The sequence below is a fragment of the Oncorhynchus keta genome, chromosome 10 (assembly GCF_023373465.1).
Source record: "Oncorhynchus keta strain PuntledgeMale-10-30-2019 chromosome 10, Oket_V2, whole genome shotgun sequence".
NCBI lineage: Eukaryota > Metazoa > Chordata > Actinopteri > Salmoniformes > Salmonidae > Oncorhynchus > Oncorhynchus keta.
Genome location: NC_068430.1, coordinates 25,852,243 through 25,875,891, shown reverse-complemented (window position 1 = coordinate 25,875,891; position 23,649 = coordinate 25,852,243). Strand labels below are relative to the sequence as shown.

At 41.9% G+C, this 23,649-nt stretch overlaps 1 protein-coding gene across 2 annotated transcripts in view; it reads left to right on the top strand.

Annotated features, from left to right (window-relative positions):
• Positions 1–23,649, top strand: part of LOC118388436 (synaptoporin-like) — a 40,918-nt gene extending 17,269 nt beyond the window's left edge. The window contains exons 1-5 of one of the 2 annotated variants that reach the window (XM_035777517.2): positions 16,824–16,936; positions 20,656–20,783; positions 21,338–21,536; positions 21,738–21,929; positions 22,023–23,649. In XM_035777517.2, coding sequence (XP_035633410.1) covers positions 16,913–16,936; positions 20,656–20,783; positions 21,338–21,536; positions 21,738–21,929; positions 22,023–22,280 — 801 coding nt within the window. In that variant the 5' untranslated portion in view covers positions 16,824–16,912 and the 3' untranslated portion in view covers positions 22,281–23,649. Of the gene's footprint in view, positions 1–16,823; positions 16,937–20,655; positions 20,784–21,337; positions 21,537–21,737; positions 21,930–22,022 lie in introns of those variants that run through there. The other variant, XM_035777516.2, reaches the window with a different exon arrangement.

Below are 23,649 nucleotides of genomic sequence, written 5' to 3'. Positions count from 1 at the left end.
GTGTATCTTCAATGAAAGTGAATATTAACAATCCAGGGGAAGTGTATGTGACATTGTCATGAAATTCAAATGAATGGTAACATGGAGGTATTAATTGACCAATTTGATTTCCCAAGGTTATGTATGTCCTAGATATATCTTCATTCCAGACCTTTTCTTTTTTTTCTACTGTATTATTGACTGTATGTTTGACTCTTTGTTGTTGTATGTGTCGAACTGCTTTGCTTTATCTTGGTCAGGTCGCAATTGTAAATGAGAACTTGTTCTCAACTAGCCTACCTGGTTAAATAAAGGTGTTCTCAACTAGCCTACCTGGTTAAATAAAGGTGAACAAAAAAAGAAATAATAATAATAATGTAAAACATATGCCATCCTTTGACAGCTGTCATCGAGGCGAAGGGTGGATACTTTTTTGGTTACTACAAGATTCCATATGTGTTATTAACGGTTTTGATGTCTTCACTGTTATTCTACAATATAGAAAATAGTACAAATAAAGAAAAACCCTTGAATGACTAGGTGTGTCCAAACTTTTGACTGTTACTGTATGTGTGTATGAATGTGTGCAGATGTGTGTGTGCATGTTTGCACTTGTGCATGTTTATATGTGACTCATATTCTGTAGGTGTGCACGTGTAAGTCAATGTTGATGCTCGTACCCAGATGAATGTGTGAGGTCAAGCTGAATAATCTGATAATGGCATACCAAATGTAATTAACCCTCCAGGAGTTGAACGTTGATGCTCGTACCTAGATGAATGTGTGAGGTCAAGCTGAATAATCTGATAATGGCATACCAAATGTAATTAACCCTCCAGGAGTTGAACGTTGATGCTCGTACCCAGATGAATGTGTGAGGTCAAGCTGAATAATCTGATAATGGCATACCAAATGTAATTAACCCTCCAGGAGTTGAACGTTGATGCTCGTACCCAGATGAATGTGTGAGGTCAAGCTGAATAATCTGATAATGGCATACCAAATGTAATTAACCCTCCAGGAGTTGAACGTTGATGCTCGTACCCAGATGAATGTGTGAGGTCAAGCTGCATAATCTGATAATGGCATACCAAATGTAATTAACCCTCCAGGAGTTGAACGTTGATGCTCGTACCCAGATGAATGTGTGAGGTCAAGCTGAATAATCTGATAATGGCATACCAAATGTAATTAACCCTCCAGGAGTTGAACGTTGATGCTCGTACCCAGATGAATGTGTGAGGTCAAGCTGAATAATCTGATAATGGCATACCAAATGTAATTAACCCTCCAGGAGTTGAACGTTGATGCTCGTACCCAGATGAATGTGTGAGGTCAAGCTGAATAATCTGATAATGGCATACCAAATGTAATTAACCCTCCAGGAGTTGAACGTTGATGCTCGTACCCAGATGAATGTGTGAGGTCAAGCTGAATAATCTGATAATGGCATACCAAATGTAATTAACCCTCCAGGAGTTGAACGTTGATGCTCGTACCCAGATGAATGTGTGAGGTCAAGCTGAATAATCTGATAATGGCATACCAAATGTAATTAACCCTCCAGGAGTTGAACGCCATTGACATCAAACTGTAACCTCGCCTCCTTTTGGTAAACTGGCCATCCAGCTGCCTGTAATGGCAGACTGGAGCTGCATACTACGTAGGTGTCAGCTCTGATTATGGTGATCATGGTTTTGAGGAGCCTGCAGGCAAAGAGCTTTATATGGAAAATGGGCTTGGAGAGACCAAGATAGAGAAGAGGAAATGGTGTGTGCTGCTGACAGGCAGGGAGAGGGACTTGTAGGGGAAGTACTGCTGCTTCTCTTTTTACCTCTTGGGGGGACTCTACCTCTGTCATGGAGAAAGAAAGTATGTTTCCCTTCCAGTTAGTCAACTTCGGTACAACATACCATGGGGGAAGTTGCACTCTTACAACTTTGGTTGAAGGATCTACAATCACGCCTGACAAGGCCATGAAATCCGTGCCTCACTGGAAGCCCTGCCTTCCAAAGGTGATAAGAGTAAGGCTTGGATTCATTTCTTCAATTATTCGACCACATTTGAATGAAGAGGAACAATTCACGTTATTAAAACAAAGAATTGGAACACAAGACTGTCTTACGTTGCACCAACTTAACTGTCCCTTAGTGGTAGAGCATGCTCACCCCCTGGGCGTTGTATGCTGAAGTTTGAATGGTTCTCAGAAATGTCCTAATCAAAAACTTAGTTATTGTTCGAATTGCTTAGCCTGGCTATAGCAATAAGTAAGATGGTTAATGAGACCAAAACGATGAAGGCTAAGAAGATGGGTTGCCCCAATGAATTAAAAGATACTCACATTGGTTGTCTTGTACAGTGCCTTAAGAAAGTATTCATGCCCCTTGACTTATTCCACATTTTGTTGGGTTACAGCCTGAATTCAAAATTATTGAAAACATTTTTTTTAAATACTACACACGATACTCTACAAATACGAAGTCAAAACATGTTTTTAGACATTTTAGTAAATGTATTGAAATTGAAACACAGAAATATCTCATTTACATAAGAATTCACACCCTTGAGTCAATACTTTGTAGAAGCACCTTTGGCTGCAATTACAGGGTCTTTCTGGGTAAGTCTCTAAGAGCTTTCCACACCTGGATTGTGCAACATTTTCCCACTATTCTTTTAAAAATTCTCAATTTCTGTCAAATTGGTTGTTGATCATTACTAGACAACCATTTTCAGGTCTTGCCATAGATTTTTAAGTAGATTTAAGTCAAAACTCAGCCACTCAGGAACATTCACTGTCTTCTTGGTAAGCAATTCCAGTGTAGATTTGACCTTGTGTTTTAGGTTATTGTCCTGCTGAAAGGGTCTGGTGGAAAGCAGACTGAACCGGGTTTCCTCTAGGATTTTGCCTGTGCTTATCTCCATTCTGTTTCTTTTTTATTCTGAAATACTCCGCAGTCCTTAATGACTACAAGCATAGCCATAACATGATACTCAGTAATGTGTTGTATTGGATTTGCCACAAACATAACCCTTTGTATTCAGGACAAAAAGTTAAGCACTTTGCCAAATGTTTTGCAGTATTACTTTAGTGCCTTATTGTGAACAGGATGCATATTTTGGAACATTTATATTCTGTACAGGCTTCCTTCTTGTCACTCTGTCAATTAGGTGAGTATTGTGGAGTAACTATAACGTTGTTGATCCATCCTCAGTTTTCTCCTATCACAGCTATTAAACTCTGTATCTGTTTTAAAGTCACCATTGGTGAAATCCCTGAGCGGCTTCCTTCCTCTTCGGCAACTGAGTTAGGAAGGAGGCCTGTATCTTTGTAGTGACTAGGTGTATTGATACACCATCCAAAGTGTAATTAATAACTTCACCATGCTCAAAGGTATATTAAATATCTGCTATTCTTTTAAGAAATCTACCAATACTGTAGGTGCCTTTCTTTGCGAGGCATTGGAAAATCTCCCTAGTCTTTGTGGTTGAATCTGTGTTTGAAATTCACTGTTTGACTGAGGAACCTTACTGATAATTGTATGTGTGGGGTACAGAGATGAGGTAGTCATTCAAAAATCATGTTAAACACTATTATTGCACACAGTGTAAATCCATGCAGCTTATTATTTGACTTGTTAAGCAGTCTTCACGGGTGTAAGTTTGATGAAAGTTGTCCCTTCTCCACATTTAGACACATGGTTGTCAAGAGTGGGGGAAATGGAAGAAGAACCAATCTCTCCCAGTCCATAAGGTAACGTCCCGCCCCTTCACGGTGTAACGTCGTTCTTCGTTTGTAGAAAGAGAGTCGGACCGAAATGCAGCGTGGTGGTTACTCATGACTTTAATGGAAAAAGTGACACATGAAATAACTATACAAAATACAAAACAACAAACGGAACGTGAACCCTGATTACAGCCTATCTGGTGAAACTACACAGAGACAGGAACAATCACCCACGAAATACACAGTGAAACCCAGGCTACCTAAATACGGTTCCCCATCAGAGACAGCAAGAATCACCTGACTCTGATTGAGAACCGCCTCAGGCAGCCAAGCCTATACTAGACACACCCCTAATCAACCACAATCCCAATGCCTACAAAAACCCCGATACGACAATACAATAAACCCATGTCACACCCTGGCCTAACCAAGGCGTGACACACGGAAGGCTTGCTGTCTGCTCCGACCAATGGTGCGCATGCACAGTGTTGCCATGCAAACAATGACATCAGGGTACAGGGCCAATGTTCCTCTTCCCTCGGACTGCCGTGAAGAATAAATATCAGCCTGCTCAGAGAAGCACAAGATTGAACTTCACTCAACTTTCTAGAGTTTTCCCGTTTTGTTAAAGTGACACTATGCAGAAATCGGTCCACCATTTCCTGGTTGCTAAAACTGCCTAATTTCAGTTTTATGTGACTAAACAAACTAGTGTAGTGTAGTGCAGTAGTTCCCAAACCTTTTATAGTCCTGTACCCCTTCAAACATTCAACCTCCAGCTACGTACCGCCTCTAGCATCAGGGTCAGCTCACTCTCAAATGTTGTTTTTTGCCATCATTGTAAGCCTGCCACACACACACTATACGATACATTTATTAAACATAAGAATGAGTGTGAGTCTTTGTCACTACCCGGCTCGTGTGAAGTGAAAAAGAGTTCCTATAGGACGGGGGCACAAATAATAATATAATAATAATCAATCATTTTGCTCTTTATTTAACCATCTTACATATTTATTTGTTCATCGAAAATTGTGAATAAATCACCACAGGTTAATGAGAAGGGTGTGCTTGAAAGGATGCACATAACTCTGCAATGTTGGGTTGTATTCATTTTCCACACACAGTCTGTGCCTGTATTTAGTTTTCATGCTAGTGAGGGCCAAGAATCCACTTTCACATAGGTACGTGGTTGCAAAGGGCATCAGTGTCTTAACAGCGGAATACTCTGAGCACAGCCCAATCCAGAAGTCTGTCAGTGGCTTCTGATTACATTTTCACAGAACCGCATGTTGCAATTTCGATGAGGCTCTCTTGTTCAGATATCGGTAAGTGGACTGGAGGCAGGGGCATGAAAGGGATAACGAATCCAGTTGTTTGTGTCATCCATTTTGGGTACCTGTGTATTTGTGCACCCAAATCACACAGGTGCTTCGCTATATCACATTTGACATTGTCCGTAAGCTTGAGTTCATTTGCACAGAGAAACTCATACAAAGATGGAAAGACCTGTGTGTTGTCCTTATTAATGCAGACAGAGAAGAGCTCCAACTTCTTAATCATAGCCTCAATTTTGCCCCGCACATTGAATATAGTTGTGGAGAGTCTCTGTAATCCTAGATTCAGATCATTGAGGCGAGACAATACATCACCCAGATAGGCCAGTCATGTGAGAAACTCATCATCATGCAAGCGGTCAGACAAGTGAAAAGGATGGTCAGTAAAGAAAACTTTAAGCTTGTCTCTCAATTTAAAAAAACATGTCAATACTTTGCCCCTTGATAACCAGCGCACTTCTGTATGTTGTAAAAGCGTTATATGGTCGCTGCCCATATCATTGCATAGTGCAGAAAATACACAAGAGTTCAGAGGCCTTGCTTTAAAACGTCTTTCAAGCTGTCAGGCATTCCCTTGGCAGCAAGAGCCTCTCGGTGGATGCTGCAGTGCATCCAAGTGGCGTCGGGAGAAACTGCTTGCACGCACGTTACCGGTCCAATATGTCTCCCTGTCATGGCTTTTGCGCCATCAGTACAGATACCAACATGAGCAGCAGCTACGTTTGGCTACATACGAACCGTTAGTGGAATTCCCGCGAGAGAGTAACGGTTAATGTGATCGGATGTTAATTATTTGACTAGGCTACCTGTATTTGACATTGTGTTGTTATTTCGCTGAACACTCGATGGTTGAATTTTGTTTTTGGCAGTGAAACAAGGCTACTCAGGTGACAAAAAAACTCACCCAAATGTATAGCCCTGTTGGAAAATATAAATTAACTGTTTGAAAATGTGAAGAAGAAAAAAATATATATATATATATTTTTATGTGAATTACATTTTTATTTGGCGTACCCCTGACAGCATACGTGTACCCCAGTTTGGGAATACTTAGTGTAGAGAATCATTGTGAAATATATTTTCCATAACCAAAAATATTGTTGTTTCAGCTGTTTGAAGCTTGTGTACAAAACTGAAAGTTAAAGAGACAAAAACCAAACTTAAGCAGGGTAAGCATAGCAATAGCCACATAGAACAGATCTACCGCTTCTTGACTTGCTTTGAAGTAGAATGCTAAATCTATAACTCACATTTCTATGGAAATTTGTTTGGGTCGCCCAAAAAGTTACATATTAAAGTTACACTTTAACACTATCAAAGTTTCATTCTACTGTAGAAATTGTGCTTCAACAATATATTAGCCACTTTCAATGTACCGGAACAAAACTGTGCAAGACTTAGTATGTAAAACTAACTGTGCAAGAGATTTTGTTGTAGGCAGAGGGCATTGGAGTAGGATTCTATTGCATTGACAGGCACGACTCTACACGGGCCATGCGCCATAACTGCAGTAGGCCTATATGCAAATAGCCATTGCCATATATGGATCTGTGCCGTTCACCTTGAACTAGACAGTGTTTACAGCATGAGAGGTTGGGAGTAGATGCGCTTGTTTTGAGATCAAAGCGAGAGCTGCATGTAGCCACCTATGCACATTTGTTCATATTATTTGCTAGTTAGTGAGTTATTAGCCCAGTTATAGCAAATTTCTAGTCAACAATGGGGGAGTGGTTGCGTCCTACAGGAGCACAAAATATATTCAATATATGTATTTCTAGCCATCTTCGAAAGTGAGTCAAGTAAAGAGCTTTTTTATGTCTTAATGGGGCAATGTTGTATTTTGAGACAGTCTTGAGTAAGCTTGTAGGGTTCTGTATTTATTTTCTTAGTCAACCTTGTGTTTTGTTTCTTTGTGTTTGTGAACGTAGCCCTGTTTCTTTGTGTTGTTAAAGGTAGCCCTGTCTTTCATTTTTGTTCATTGATTTCACCTGTGTTAGTTACTCACCTGGTCTCATCAGCTCCTTATTTAGTTCAGTTCATTCTGTTTGTGGCTTTGTGAGGTATTGTTCATTTTGACTCTACTAAGCCTTTTCCTAGCTCATTTGTGAGAACCAGTTATAGCCTTCAAACCTCTTTTTGATCCACCTGCCTGTTTGCCTACCTGTGTATGACCATTGCCTGCCTGTGACTACGATTCCTGCCTTCTGCGAAGGCGAAATAAACACCTGCCGCGCTCTGCATGTGAATCTACACCTTTTTCTACCTGTGTATTCATTACAAAGCTATGTACCTAAAAGGCAGAGGGTAGCATAATATGTCTGAATCTTTGTTATAACAGTATGAGAATAATAATTAATTTTATTTTGTAAAATGGTTTCTTGCATCAAACAACACAACCTTTTCAGTCACCTCCTTGTCTGGATGACAAGTGGATAAACAGATTAATGTAAAGCAATCCCTGCATGTTTTTTTTCTAAAGTCTCCTGGAATGTAGGCCTACATTGAACACCAAACATCTACTTCTACTGTAGACTGGGTGATAGAACAGCTATTTCCATGTAAAAATGTTATGGGATGCATTTTTTTCAATTGTTGTTGATGGTAGGCTACTCTCAGTGGTGGAAAAAGTACCCAATTATTATACTTGAATAAAAGTAAATATACCTTAAAAGAAAATGACTCAAGTAAAAGTGAAAATCACCCAGTAAAATACTACTTGAGTAAAAGTTTTAAAGTATTTCATTTTCAATATACTTAAATATCAAAAGTAAATGTAATTGCTAAATTATACTTAAGTATCAAAAGTTAAAGTATAATTCATTTCAAATTCCTTAAACATCCTCTCAATGTCATCTGCGCTTATTTCCAGCAAACTTAACATGTGTTAATATTTCTATGAACATAACAAGATTCAACAACTGAGACATAAACTGAACAAGTTCCACAGACATGTGACTAACAGAAATGGAATAATGTGTCCCTGAACAAAAGGGGGGTCAAAATCAAAATCAAGTAACAGTCAGTATATGGTGTGGCCACCAGCTGCATTAAGTATTGCTTTGCATCTCCTCCTCATGGACTGCACCAGATTTGCCAGTTCTTACTGTGAAATGTTACCCCACTCTTCCACCAAAGCACCTGCAAGTTCCCAGACATTTCTGGGGGGAATGGCCCTAGCCCTCACCCTCCGATCCAACAGGTACCAAACAGGCTCAATGGGATTGAGATCCGGGCTTTTCGCTGGCCATGGCAGAACACTGACATTCCTGTCACCCCACCCCAGACCATGACGGACTCTCCACCTCCAAATCAATCCCGATCCAGAGTACAGGCCTCGGCGTAACGCTCTTCCCTTCGACGATAAACGCGAATCTGACCATCACACATGGTGAGACAAAACCGCGACTCGTCAATGAAGAGTACCTTTTGCCTGTCTGGTCCAGCAACGGTGGGTTTGTGCCCATAGGCTACGTTGTTGCCGGTGATGTCTTGTGAGGACCTGCCTTACAACAGGCCTACAAGCCCTCAGTCCAGCCTCTCTCAGCCTATTGCGGACAGTCTGAGCACTGATGGAGAGATTGTGCTTTCCTGGTGTAACTCAGGCAGTTGTTGTTGCAATCCTGTACCTGTCCCGCAGGTGTGATGTTCGGATCTACCAATCCTGTGCAGGTGTTGTTACACGAACAGCTGTCCGTCCTGTCTCCCTGTAGCTCTGTCTTAGGCGTCTCACAGTACGGACATTACAATTTATTGCCCTGGCCACATCTGCAGTCCTCATGCCTCCTTGCAGCATGCCTAAGGCACATTCACGCAGATGAGCAGGGACCCTGGGCATCTTTCTTTTGGGGTTTTTCAGAGTCATTAGAAAGGCCTCTTATTTGTGTTTCATGAGTCTGCCAGATCAGAGGCAGTAGGGATGACCAGGGATGACCAGGGATGTTCTCTTGATAAGTGGGGGAATTGGACCATTTTCCTGTCCTGCTAAGCATTCAAAAATGTCACGAGTGCTTTTGGGTGTCAGGAAAAATGTAAGGCGTAGAAAGTAAATAATTTTCTTTAGTTATGTAGTGAAGTAAAAGTTGTAAAAAATATACATAGTAAAGTAAATTAACCCCAAAAAACTACTTAGGTACTACTTTAAAGTATTTTTCCTTTAGTACTTTTCACTACTGGCCACTCTGGTAGGCCTACATTATGATTAAATAGCCATAGTAGCCTACTTGGCCACTGTTAAAACTGGAACATAAGGTGGTTACAGCCACAGTGTTCACAGAATTTTCACAATGTTCAAGTTTGCGCTCAGCGGACCTGAAATTTGCTCAGTGCCGAAAAGAATTAGAGTGAACATTGGTACAGGCTGCAATTTGTTGTGTGTCCCCCACGCTTCTGCAGCGTCATCACATCGACTGATCCCAAGACCTGAGCGCCCATTTTGATGCAGGAAATATCGTCCCCTCTCCAGAAGCAGGCAATCCGAGTGATTCCTATGACGAAGATTCAGGACAATACATTACGGGGTATTGTGTGTAGATTGCTGATTATTTTTATTTATTTAGTGCATTTTAAGGTTAAGGCTGTAACGTAACAAAATGTGGAAAAAGTCAAGGGGTCTGAATACTTACTGAAGGCACTGTACCTCTTTCCCTCCTTCAGCGAGCAGTTGTTACAGTCATACGTTTTCAGATCAGTGTGTATGAAGGAGAGGATTGTGAGGAAATTATGATTAATATGACTGAACAAATCATTTTAAATGGAACTGTAAGTAAACTTATACTCTGTTATATTATATCTGATTAACAATATGAGTTCATAAGAAGAAATTGTGTGACAGGACAAGGAGGAATAGAATGTTAATGAACACCATTTCTACTGGGCAGGAACAAATGGGTTGTGGACTGTGTAAACACATAAGGTCGTTAGCCTATGGTTGACCCAACCTGAAACTTAGCTCTGGGGTTTTTAGATTAGGCAGTGAGTGCATTCCTAGGGTTTCTGTTAATTAAACCTGTCAGTTCAGTGGTGATCGATAATGTTGAGGGGTCAAAAGTTATCTGGGAGTGTGTTAGTAAGTTAGAATGAACTCTTCACCTTACTTTGTCCTGTCGAGGGGGGTTCGTTTAAGACAGTGAAATGACGTCATGATCTGTATTTAAACTGATGCTTTTGTTTTGAGTGGTAGCGAGATCCGAGAATAAATTCTATTACCTATTATTAAAGACTGGTCTGCGTCTATTTTATGCAACAAGAAATCTTACAAATTCTCATAAAATAGATGAAGGGCTTTCAATTGATGAAAGCACATTGGCATAATTAAATTATACTAACAGGATACAAGGAAAGAACTATTGAGATGCATCTTTGTAGTGCATATCTGAAGTAGTACAACACACTTTCTTCAAACCACGGAGGCAAAAACAAAGTAATAATCCAACAAGTTATAGGCCCATTGCTCCTCAGGGAACATAGGCCATGGACCACTACTGTCCATCCCACTCTGTTCTGGGAATTTCTCTCTGATTTCTTCCATCCTATGTCTGTTTTGTTGATGCCCGATTCAACCTTTCATCAACATGTGTTCCGTGGGCGGCCTCTTTTTCCATTTCCCTTGTGGATTCCAAGTAAGTTATGGTCTTGTGATTTTGGAGGGGGGCTTTTGGAGAGTATGTCTGATCCGTGACACATGTTCTCCTCCTGACATCCTCGAAGATACGTTTTTCAATTAGAAGAGGCAGCCAGGGTGAAGTAAAATGGGATGTTTGGGATGTAGCTAGTTCTCCTTCTGTTTACAATATATTGTACTCATCTGTTACTCTAAACCAAGAAAACCTCCTTGTTCATTATACATTGTGAAAAACTTTCTTCAAGATCAATATCTTTGTAGGAGGAGAGCTTGACACACTTTCTTTCCCCAGGCTCCATAACTTTTGCCCTCAGCCCTCGGCCCTCACCTCCAATTCCAGACCTGCAGGCCCACAGCAGCTAATGGTCATTCTCTTCTGTACTTTCATAGGAGGTAGATTGTAATGTGATGGCAGAGGAAATGTGTTACATAATTTATCATTGGATCTGGATACATATACTGTACCTGGTCTGAGACAGATAGTGAGATGATAGATGATGTTCAAGGCTGAGTTTGGAGCAGAGCTTCTGTGTGCAGTGGTGTAGACTACTAGGTAGTGATATAACTTCCTCCAAGCTGCCAAGTCCAGTTTTTTAACACTAATCTGTCTCGTGAGGTTTAACTTCTATATACCTTTTCATAGGTATTAAAAAGCATCTCACTGGAGAACTACAGAAAGAGAGATGTTCCTTCAAAGGAATGTTTGATGTTTTGCTTTCTGTCTTTCATTTTGTTGTCATGAAATATACCAGATACAAATGAATACATGAAATCAAAGTTTTTTTGGGCAGTGCATATCTGAAGTAGTACAATATACTTTCTTCAAACCATGGAGGCAGAAACAAAGTAATAATCCAACGAGTGTCCATCCCACTCTGTTCTGGGCAGTTCTCTCTGATTTCTTCCATCCTATGTCTGATTTGCTGATGCCTGATTCAAGTCTCCATCAACATGTGTTCCGTGGACACCCTTTTTTTCAGTTTCCCTCGTTGGCTCTAGGAAAGAGATGGCCTTGTGATGTTGGAGGGGGGCTTTTGCTTTCTTTCTGTCTTTAATATAGTTGTCATTACGTCGTGAAATATACCCGATACCAATCAATACATGGAACCACAGTTTTTCCCCTATAGCTGTAGGATTCTCTTCTACCATTGCCACAGTGGGTTTGTATTTTTACAATGGCAATGATAACCTATGCGATATTAAACTGCAGACCTGCATTTGTCACAGCCTGTGATTTCTCCCTATAGTCCCAGATAGAGTTGGTAACACCCCATTAGTCCTGGCCTCAGATGAAGGACAATTTTTAGTTTCCTGAAACTTTCTTTGTTCTTTTTAAAGCAGATTCAGCCACCCTTTTATATCTGAAATCCAGTGGAGGCTGGTGGGGGGAGCTATAGGAGGACGGACTCATTGGAATGGCTGAAGTATCATTGGAACCGAATCAAATACATCAAACATATGGAAACCACGTTTGACTCCATTCCGCTAATTCCATTCCAGCCATTACAAAGAGTCCATCCTCCTATAGCTCATCCCACCAGCCTCTGCTGCAGTCCCCTGGGCCGTAGGGTTCGGGAGCACAAAAAGCTATTGCATTACTACTATAAGGACAGGATGTGTGCTAAATCACATTAAATGTTATTGTTTCTCATTCTACCAACAACTCCCTTAGGTTTTATTATTATTATTATAATGATGATGAATATTAAGGTACTCCAATAGGGGAGAGTGTGGTAAGTTGAGCAAAAGGGGGAAGTTGTTTCTCGGAAACCATACACAAAAATGTATAATTTGACCAACTATTTAGGAAGAAGTCATCATTTAATGGAGTCTGTGAAGGAAGAAAACCACATGGAAAAAGTGGTAAGCAAGCTCCCAAAAAAGTATTTTCACCAAGTCAAATTAATTGATTGTGTTAGAGGTTTCATGATGCTTGTGTATAAACCAAAGTATATAAGAGTGTTCTATTTAGCAGTTGGAGTTTCTATAAGCTTCAATATGAGGTCCTGAACCTAGCATGAAAGTGCATCATTGTAGCTGTGTGGGCTAATATACTCAAAATCTTTGCCTTGGGGTAAACTGAGCCAATGGTATGGGGTATGTTGCGCCAATGGCAAGTTAAGAAAATTGAAGTGTTTTCTTCCAAGGCGTAATTAGGCATTAGGCATTATCGCTAGGATATGAGGTAACAACAGGGCCTAATTTACAAGTGTAAAAACAAAAGTACAAAGTGATTGCTAGGTGTTAAGCCTGTGTTAAAATATGCTTAATATGATTAAGACAAAAACTATTGTGATTGTGTTGAATTGTGTTTGGGAAATAAGGAGAGACATGGTTTTTAAAAGCTACTGGTAATATTTCTGTCATGCCTGCTCCCTCTTGAGCGCCAGGCTCCCCAGCATTACGCACTCCTGCCATCATCATTACGCAGACCTGCCTTCCCCCCATCACACGCATCAGCGATTATTGGACTGACCTGGTCTCAAACACAGGTTCCCAAGAAAGCTAAGGTAACTGAGCTAAACGACTACCGCCCCGTAGCACTCACTTCCGTCATCATGAAGTGCTTTGAGAGACTAGTCAAGGACCATATCACCTCTACCCTACCTGACACCCTAGACCCACTCCAATTTGCTTACCACCCAAAATAGGTCCACAGACGATGCAATCTCAACCACACTGCACACTGCCCTAACCCATCTGGACAAGAGGAAAACCTACGTGAGAATGCTGTTCATCGACTACAGCTCGGCATTTAACACCATAGTACCCTCCGAGCTCGTCATCAAGCTCGAGACCCTGGGTTTCCACCCCGCCCTGTGCAACTGGGTACTGGACTTCCTGACGGGCCGCCCCCAGGTGGTGAGGGTAGGCAACAACATCTCCACCCCGCTGATCCTCAACACTGGGGCCCCACAAGGGTGCGTTCTGAGCCCTCTCCTGTACTCCCTGTTCACCCACGACTGCGTGGCCACGCACGCCTCCAACTCAATCATCAAGTTTGCTGACGACACAACAGTGGTAGGCTTGATTACCAACAACGACGAGACGGCCTACAGGGAGGAGGTGAGGGCCCTCTGAGTGTGGTGTCAGGAAAATAACCTCACACTCAACATCAACAAAACTAAGGAGATGATTGTGGACTTCAGGAAACAGCAGAGGGAACACCCCCCTATCCACATCGATGGAACAGTAGTGGAGAGGGTAGCAAGTTTTAAGTTCCTCGGCATACACATCACAGACAAACTGAATTGGTCCACCCACATAGACAGCATCGTGAAGAAGGCGCAGCAGCGCGTCTTCAACCTTAGGAGGCTGAAGAAATTTGGCTTGTCACCAAAAGCACTCACAAACTTCTACAGATGCACAATTGAGAGCATCCTGGCGGGCTGTATCACCGCCTGGTACGGCAACTGCTCCGCCTACAACCGTAAGGCTCTCCAGAGGGTAGTGAGGTCTGCACAACGCATCACCGGGGGCAAACTACCTGCCCTCCAGGACACCTACACCACCCGATGTTACAGGAAGGCCATAAAGATCATCAAGGACAACAACCACTCGAGCCACTGCCTGTTCACCCCGCTATCATCCAGAAGGCAAGGTCAGTACAGGTGCATCAAAGCTGGGACCTGCTCCTGTCTTGTTTCATGTCTGTTCCTGATTAAATGTTTGACTTCCCGTACCTGCTTCTCATCTCCAGTGTCGGTCCCTACAATTTCATTCATTACAGAAATGTGTAGGCAGTGTAACTTACCCTGTCCTGCAGCTTAATTTGCCCCATGCCTGGGGTAAGTTGTGCCAAGAGACCTCTTTCTTTGGACAAGCTATCTTTTCAAAACTGTATTGTTAACATTAATTCTGATTATTTTCAGGGATACACAACATCCTGAAATAGACTATATGACCAAAAGTATGTGGACACCTCTTCAAATTAGTGGATTTGACTATTCGAGCCATACCCGTTACTGACCACACAGCCATGCAATCTCCATAGTCAAAAACATTGGCAGTAGGCCCCTACTGAAGAGCTCAGTGACTTTTAACGTGACACCGTCATAGGATGCCACCTTTCCAACAATTTAGTTTGTCAGTTTTTCTGCCCTACTAGAGCTGCCCCGGTCAACTGTATGTGCTGTTATTGTGAAGTGGAAACGTTGAGGAGCAACAACAGCTCAGCCGCGAAGTAGTAGGACAGACAAGCTCACAGAATGGGACCGCCGAGTGCTGCAGTGCTGTAGCGAGTAAAAATTGTCTGTCCTCTGTTGCAACACTCACTACCGAGTTCCAAACAGCCTCTGGAAGCAACGTCAGCACAATAAGTGTTTATCGGGAGCTTCATGAAATGGGTTTTCATGGCCGAGCAGGCACATAAAAGCCTAAGATCTCCATGCGCAATGCCAAGCGTCGGCTGGAGTGGTGTAAAGCTCACCATCATTGGACTCTGGAGCAGTGGAAACGCGTTCTCTGGAGTGATGAATCACGCTTCACCATCTGGCAGTCCGACGGACGAATGTGAGTTTGGAGGATGCCAGGAGAATGCTATCTGCCCCAATGCATAGTGCCAACTGTAAAGTTTGGTGGAGGTGGAATAATGGTCTAGGGCTGTTTTTCATGGTTCGGACTAGGCCCTATAGTTCCAGTGAAGGGAATTGCAGCATACAATTATATTTTAGATGATTTTGTGCGTCCAACTTTGTTGCAACAGTTTGGGGAAGGCCCTTTCCTGTTTCAGCATGACAATGTCCCCATGCACAAAGTGAGGTCTATATAGAAATGGTTTGTCGAGATCGGTGGGGACGAAATTGACTGGCCTGCACATAGCCCTGCCCTCAACTCCATCAAACACCTTTGGGATTCATTGGAACACAGACTGCGAGCCAGGCCTAATCATCCAACATCAGTGCCCAACCTCACAAATGGTCTTGTGGCTGAATGGAAGCAGGTCACCGCAGCAATGTTCCAACATCTAGTGGAAAGCCTTCCCAGAAGAGTGGAGGCTGTTAGAGCAGCAAAGGGGGGACCAACTCCATATTAATGCCCATGATTTTGGAATGAGAAGTTCATCGAGCAGGTCTCCACATAATTTTGGCCATGTAGTGTATATGGAGACATCTTTGTTAGAAAGAATACTATATTTCCCCACTCCCTACTAACTCTCATATCTCCCTCAATGATTCAATCTTAGACATCACAGTTTTGTAACACCTAAGTACGTAAGCGTAGTACAGCCGCTGGCAAGAGGTCTGGATCTTTATGGCGTAGGTTGTGTGATTGCCCTGTCACTGCAGGGTTGCTCGGTCAAGCCCCACTCTAGCTGGTCTTCCTCAACTGCTACAGAATCATAATTCTTGCCTAATGAAACTCTCCCTGTTGGGTCTGTGATTACGGATATTGTTTTCTCTAATGGCAGCATTTCCTCAGACTCATTTAGGTCTGGTTTGAGTGGTGTTTCTGTGCACTTACAGTACCAGTCATAAGTTTGAACACACCTACTCATTCCAGGGTTTTTCTTTATTTGTACTATTTTCAACATTGTAGATTATTAGTGAAGACATCAACACTATGAAATAACACATGGAATCATTTAGTAACCAAAAAAGTGTTAAACAAATCAAAATATGTAAAGAAAAACCTTGAATGAGTAGGGTGTGTCCAAACTTTTGACTGGTACTGTACATCAATGTCATTGGAAGAGAACGTTAGCTGGTGGTGCTCAGAATGTTGTAGTTGTGTAGGTTATTGATGTTGTGAGGTTGTTTATGGCATGTTCTGGGATTTCCTGTGGTATGGTTTTGTGTACATTATAACTAGGTGTATGTGTGTGTGTGTGTGTGTGTGTGTGTGTGTGTGTGTGTGTGTGTGTGTGTGTGTGTGTGTGTGTGTGTGTGTGTGTGTGTGTGTGTGTGTGTGTGTGTGTGTGTGTGTGTGTGTGTGTGTGTGTGTGTGTGTGTGTGGAGTCCTATCTTCAGCTGGGGTAAGAAGAGAACACACTGAATAAAGAAACTGATAGGTGACATATCCATATCTCTCTCTCTTTATCCCGTGTCTCGCTTTTTTCATATCACTTTTCTCTCTCACAATATTCGTTGTTTTACTTTATGAAAACGGGAGGGAGGGAGAAAGAGGGAGAGGTAGAAAACACACAACCCTGCTCAGTCTCTGGGGAGCATCTTCTTCGGTTTCACGGGATGAGAGTGAGAGCTACTAGAAAACATTTTGTGTAACAAAGTTGGATTGTAATTTTCTTTTCAAATGTGTATGGTTATATTTGCACCGGTAAGTTACATTTTCATACACTCTACATACTGCAGTTGATTAGGTGTGGTCAGATATTCAGTTACAAAATGTTTAATGAAATTCAACAAATGTATTTCAGCATTGAGGTCCTAATGATAAGAGAATACCATGCCTCTCCCTTAAGAAATAATTGCAAAATTGTTGAGATTTAGATAAGTTGACAGAGTGATTAGGCTGTGTAATGTTCTGCATGATCAACTAAAGTTGGTGCAATGTAAATGGAGATGTGTAATTCTTAGTGCGACACTTCTGTTCAATCCAGCATCAGTTTCACATTGGTCTGTAAGATATTGTAGTGATCCTCGCTATATGAGCCACATTACAATTCCCACCAGGTGAGTTAACCCTATTGATGTGATGTTTAGGGTGTTTGCCTTTCACGCCAGAGACCCGGGTTCACTTCCCTACCTGCCGTTTGTTACATTATCTTCCTGCTTTGACTTGCTGTCCCACTACATGGCTTTCTGAGGAGAAATGCCTGTGTTGTCCTTTGAAGTGACTAGATATGAGAGCTTACTAATAACCCTCTCTCAGTGCAGGCATAAGCTTTTCCATCATGTCTTGCTCTCTCTAGCCCAGGGTTTCCCAAACTCGGTCCTGGGCCCCCCAGGTGCACATTTTGGTTTTTGCCCTAGCACTACACAGCTGGGGCGGCAGGGTAGCCTAGTGGTTAGTAACCGGCGTTGGACTAGTAACCGGAAGGTTGCAAGTTCAAATCCCCGAGCTGACAAGGTACAAATCTGTCATTCTGCCCCTAAACAGGCAGTTAACCCACTGTTCCTAGGCCGTCATTAAAAATAAGAATTTGTTCTTAACTAACTTGCCTAGTTAAATAAAGGTAAAATAAATACAAATTCAAGCTTTGATTATTTCAATCAGCTGTGTAGTGCTAGGGCAAAAAAAAAAAATCTGCACCTAGTGGGGGGAAACCCTGCTCTAGCCTAATTACAGCCTGTAAACTCTCATCGGTGCCTTTACTCATCCATTCTGACTAAGATAATATTTATTTTTTTAACCTTTATTTAACTAGGTAAGTCAGTTAAGAACAAATTCTTATTTTCAATGACAGCCTAGGAACAGTGCTGCCTGTTCAGGGGCAGAGCGACAGATTTGTACCTTGTCAGCTCGGGGAAATGAACTTGCAACCTTTCAGTTACTAGTCCAACGCTCTTAACCACTAGGCTACCCTGCCGCCCTTTACAGTGAGCCTCTCTCAATCCTTCCCTTCTCTCCTTTCCTCTGCTCTACTACTGGTGGGTTCATTTTAACAAAACGTTAGACATAGAGGATCATTCAGTCTGCGCAGACAAATTATATTATGAGCTTGCTAATGATAACTATTACTGCTCCCAGAGCTCTGGATGCAGGGCTGAAAATGAGACTATGGATGAGTAGTGCTTATACATGTGAATCTAAGTTTCCTCGTTCTCATGGTAGTTGAGTGTTTGGCTCATTTGCAGCATGGGAATTATTTCTCAGGCTCTGTTTGGAGGATCCCCATAGAAACAAACTTGATATATATTTCAGCTAACAGACTGGACAAGTGTGTGTGTGTGTGTGTGTGTGTGTGTGTGTGTGTGTGTGTGTGTGTGTGTGTGTGTGTGTGTGTGTGTGTGTGTGTGTGTGTGTGTGTGTGTGTGTGTGTGTGTGTGTGTGTGTGTGTGTGTGTGTGTGTGTGTGTGTGTGTGTTTGTTGATGTATGTGCATATGCATGTTATGTCATGTGTATGTGTGGCAGTGTATGCATGTCTCCATAGCACTAGTCGTTTTTCAGAGATGGATCTACAGTCTCTGCAGCCACCCCTGGGAGAGGAGAAGTTGTGGGCCTATTGTGGGCATGCCAAGTGGAGCGGAAGTCTAATGATGTCCAGGAATTTCTCTTGAGTCTGCGGGTGATGAGGTCATCATTGGGCGCAAGAGGACTACAGAGGATGTCTCTGTCACGCTAACTGCTCTCTCTCTCCAGTCTGTCAGTACAGTACTAATGACTGCCGTCTGCTATATGGGAGAGAAACCTAATGTATTTTGTTATTGCATGTCATGTGTCCAGACACCTGACGTGTCTGGAACTATAGCTGTAGCTACAGGTTGAAGGAGCAGATAGCTGATTTGAGCGATTGATATTGTCAGATGTTTTTTATGCCGCATGTTATTACCCTATTATCCTTGCTGGAATGGTCCAGGTCCAAGTGTTAATAATTCTTCTGTGTCTGTTTGTTTCATAACGGAACATTGGCATCTGAGTCATCTACTGAAATCTAATTCCCACTCATGATGAGACTTTGCTTTTGTATTAGTTTTGCAAGCAGGCGGTGAGAGGCCTAACCTCTCAGTATGAGCCCATTCTGTTCTCAGTGCTTGGCTAATATACTTCATCAGGCCTACAACAGAGGTCGTTCACGTTGAAAATTGTTTCTTTTCTCTCTCTCTCCCTATTTCTCTGCCTGTCTCGCTATTTCAACCTGTCTCGCTCTTTGGTGGGTGGGTACTCCAGACATTGCTGTCAGTAGCCGTAGCCATGTCACTGCCTCTTTGTCTAACTGCAGTGAGAATCCACCACAGAGAGAGTGGTGCTGGATATGAATTACCTGTATGTGTGGGAGGGGGCCTAATTGAAATTGAGCACTGCTTTGCCTGCTGGAAGACCAACAAAATCCTTGGGAGGGATTAGATCTGCACGCTTTGGTGTTCTTGTTTATCTTTGACTTAACAACTGATGGATACATAAATAATTGGGAGGAAATCACAACAAGGCCCTTGTGTTCTTAGTGATCACAATACGCTCTCAGACTTTCAACAGATGAGTCATTAAGCCCATTGCATTCAAAATGATGTTTTTCCTGTGTTCTGTATCATATTGTACAACAGCTGATGAAACTAACATTGTAAAAGTGTGAACATTTGATCAGTGTTATTTCCTCATAGTTGCTGGTAGAAAGTACCATTTACACAGGACCTTCTAACCAGCCGGTTTTGCATGGTTGGAGTTTTGTCTTGCCATGCAGCTATTTTAATCTCCATATCAAATCATTTTCAGTTAAAGGCATACTTCGGGATTTTGGCACTGAGGCCCATTATCTACTTCCCCAGAATCAGATGAAGTGGTGGAGTTTCACGAGCCAATGCTAACTAGCGTTAGCAGCATGCAGATATTTATAGACTTCCAATCATTGCGCTAACACTAGTTAGGGGAAAACTGAAAATCAGCTGTTATTGCCAGAGAGGTTTGGATCTCTGTCTTATTGGTCTAACTAATTTCCCGCCCGGTGATGTCACCATCCAGGCCAAAACTCCATCCCACCAAACAGGCTGACATTTCAGGTGGTCTTTTCAAACAGCTCTCACACACAAAAAAATTACCATCATTTTCCCAATTTCACAGTATTATTCCAACCTCAGTGTGGAAATATATATAACACACAGGAAAAATCTCATCTTTGACTGCACTAGGCCTTTAATGGACCAATAAAGACAGTTCCAAGCCTCTGCCAAGCCTCTGCTAAACAGCTAATATTGTTTATTTTTGACTATTTTAATGGAAAACTATTACAGTAAGGTACATGTATATAATTGTTAACCAGAAATTATTTGATATTGAGATAATAAAAAAACAGATGCATTGGGCCTTTAAATAATCAGGCTAATTACTCCTGAACTACTAATCCAATTAAATAATTATTTTGTTTGTCTCTCAACAGCTTTTTGCCATTTTTGCATTTGCAACATGTGGAGGCTACAGTGGACAGCTGCGGGTTAGCGTTGACTGTCAGCTTGACAAGGCCAGCAGCAACCTCAGTATTGGCATCGATTTTGCCTATCCTTTTAGGTAAGACCCTTTCTAGACACTTTCTAGTAACATTTAAGACACATAATAGTAATGCAACTCGAGGACAAGCACATTTGGGTTAGAGGTATTTTTTCTCCATTTCCAGCGCAGCCCCATGAATGTTTAATGAACCCAAAGAGATTAGGAGCCATCTCCAACTCTGTTGCTCCTCATTCAAATTCCTTTGCTGTCTGTGTTTCTGTGTGTATGTGTGTGTGTGCACACATGTGCTTTTCAACACCAGCCTAGCAGGATAATATTTGAGACAATTTGAGATGTAATTTCTAACACCATATGCAAGATTTAGGCGAGCCAATTAAGATCCATCTGTGTGGCACTGTGAAAGCTATTATGCAGCCAAACAAAGGGGTAGTGATTAGCACCAGACAAGATGTCTAAAATGCTTTCAGTGGTGGCTTTGCTAATATTCACTCAAGACACACAAAATAAGGTCATCAGCAGTCTGTTGATGTCTTTTAACAGACTTAATCTCTCCATTGTTTAAAGAGTGGCTACAGGTGTTTTAGACTCCTCTTTTCTCCACTCTGTGGCAGGTTGCACCAGGTGTCCTTTGAGGCTCCGCTGTGTGATGGGAGGAGGAGGGAGAGTCTCTTCCTCATTGGGGACTATTCTTCTTCAGCTGAGTTCTTCGTCACCATTGCTGTGTTCGCCTTCCTCTACTCCCTCATGGCCACCATAGTCTACGTCTTCTTCCAGAACGAGTACCGAGAGAACAACCGAGGCCCTCTCATCGTGAGCTGCTCACCTTTTCCATGTTCAAACCTCCACTGATTATATTTCCTTTTGAATAAGATAGTATGCTATGTGTTTGTACTGCTTCCATGCTGCAATATATTTTGTATAATGTACCCAGTCCCTGCACCTTTCACATCTGTTGGTTGTGCCAACAGCAACTTGATCACTATTCAGTAACATGTCCCCCTCCCCTCTCAGGACTTCATAGTGACCGTGGTGTTCGCCTTCATGTGGCTAGTCAGTTCTTCGGCCTGGGCCCAGGCCTTGTCGGACGTCAAGGTCGCCACAGATCCAGATGAGGTGCAGGAGCTCATATCTGCCTGTAAGGTCATGACCAACAAGTGTGGCTCAGTGCAAGGACCCCGTTGGTCAGGCCTTAACACCTCTGTGGTACGACAGACTGTGAACCACACACTACCACACCACAACACACACACCACATGTATGGTTTGTTTTGTTGTGATATACTCTGTCTCTCCCCAGGTGTTTGGCTTCCTAAACTTCGTCCTGTGGGCAGGAAACATCTGGTTTGTTTTCAAGGAGACTGGCTGGCATAAGGGAGGACCTGCTCGGTACGCTGGAGCACCACCCGAAAAACAGGCCGCGACCTTCAGCCAGCAGCAGCCCTACAACCAGGGCAGCTTCGACCAGTCAGGAGGCTACAGCAGCCAGGGAGACCGGGAGCAGGCATCAGAATACAGTCCTGTGGGCGAACCCACCTCCTACTCCAATCAGATGTAGCCTTTCAGTCTGATTGGCACATCAGTGTTCTATAAGGGCAAATTCAATCAGGGGTTAAGGAAGGAAAGGGTTGAAGGGAGGGAGGGGGCATGAGGGGCTAGCTAAGTTTGATCCTCTGATGCATCACGTTGTTGGTGTCCTGTTTGTGCAAAAACATAAAAAAATGTGTCCAAATGACCTACATGCAGTTCTTAGGTAAAAATATTCTGGTGCCAGAAAAGGTAAGTTTTCGATTGATACAGTTCCACGCATTGTATTTTGAAGTATTGTACAAATCTAGATTTTAGTTACGTTTTTAGATGTTGTTTTTGTGAATGTTGTATTGCCTGTGGCTTGAGTCTGTTTACAGTTTATCTTTTTCTGTGCTCGGTGTAATGCCACAGACCTTTTTAACGACATCTTTTTCAAACTGGTTTGTACTGTCGTGGAAGAGAAATGTGGTCTACAATTGTATAATTCTTGAAGTTTCCTATATAGTCTTGACAAAGTGCATGAAGTTGTGCTATGTGTGTGTTTCTATGCTTGTTTGTGTACATTCTAATTATGAAACTGGCAGGATTTAATCCCGGCGTTACAGCAAGGTAACAGTAGCAGTTTATTCCTCATTATTAGAATTTTATTTCATCGCTTGTATTTATTTATATTTTTTTCCAGACATCCTTTATAGTATACACTATATTTTAATACATGTGTTTTTATTTTATATATTTAGAATGATTATTTAAATTGTATCAAGTTTTATTTCACTGCACTAAGGAAGAATTGTTCGCTGTCTGCCATGTTACACAAGATGCCCTTGATCATAAATGGGTTTTATGTATTGATTTGTGGGGAGTTTTTGATGTTGTTAACAATTGTAAATGGGAAAAGTGTTTGTACCCGCTCTGTTTACAAATGGTTGCTCTTGATTCAAATGAAAGAATAATTTCATACACATCCTGGAGCTAGCTAGCTAGGCCCCAGTGAAAAAGGGCCAGAATAACTAAGTTGCAATTAAAACAGTGAGCTCAGCCAAGCTTGTCTGTATAACCTTTCCTGAACACCCTCCATGTTATCTGTCATGTTTTCTCTGTCTTGAATTCTATAAACAAAGTCATTCAGGTTTGTACAACTTTTGCAAAGTTTGTGCAATGGATAAAAATAAGTCTAATGAGATGGTGTCTGATATTGATGATCATAATGAATTAACTATGTGTCTTGAGTGTCAAAGCATGTGGTAAAAAAAACTCCATGTATGTACTTGCTCTTCTGTCCGTGTAACATTATAATTTGAACAATTTCAAAACCATTTACCAGTATTTGTAATCTGTTTATGATTACTGAGGGTGGAGGATATTTTACAAGCATTTCGAATAATGCTAATAAAGAT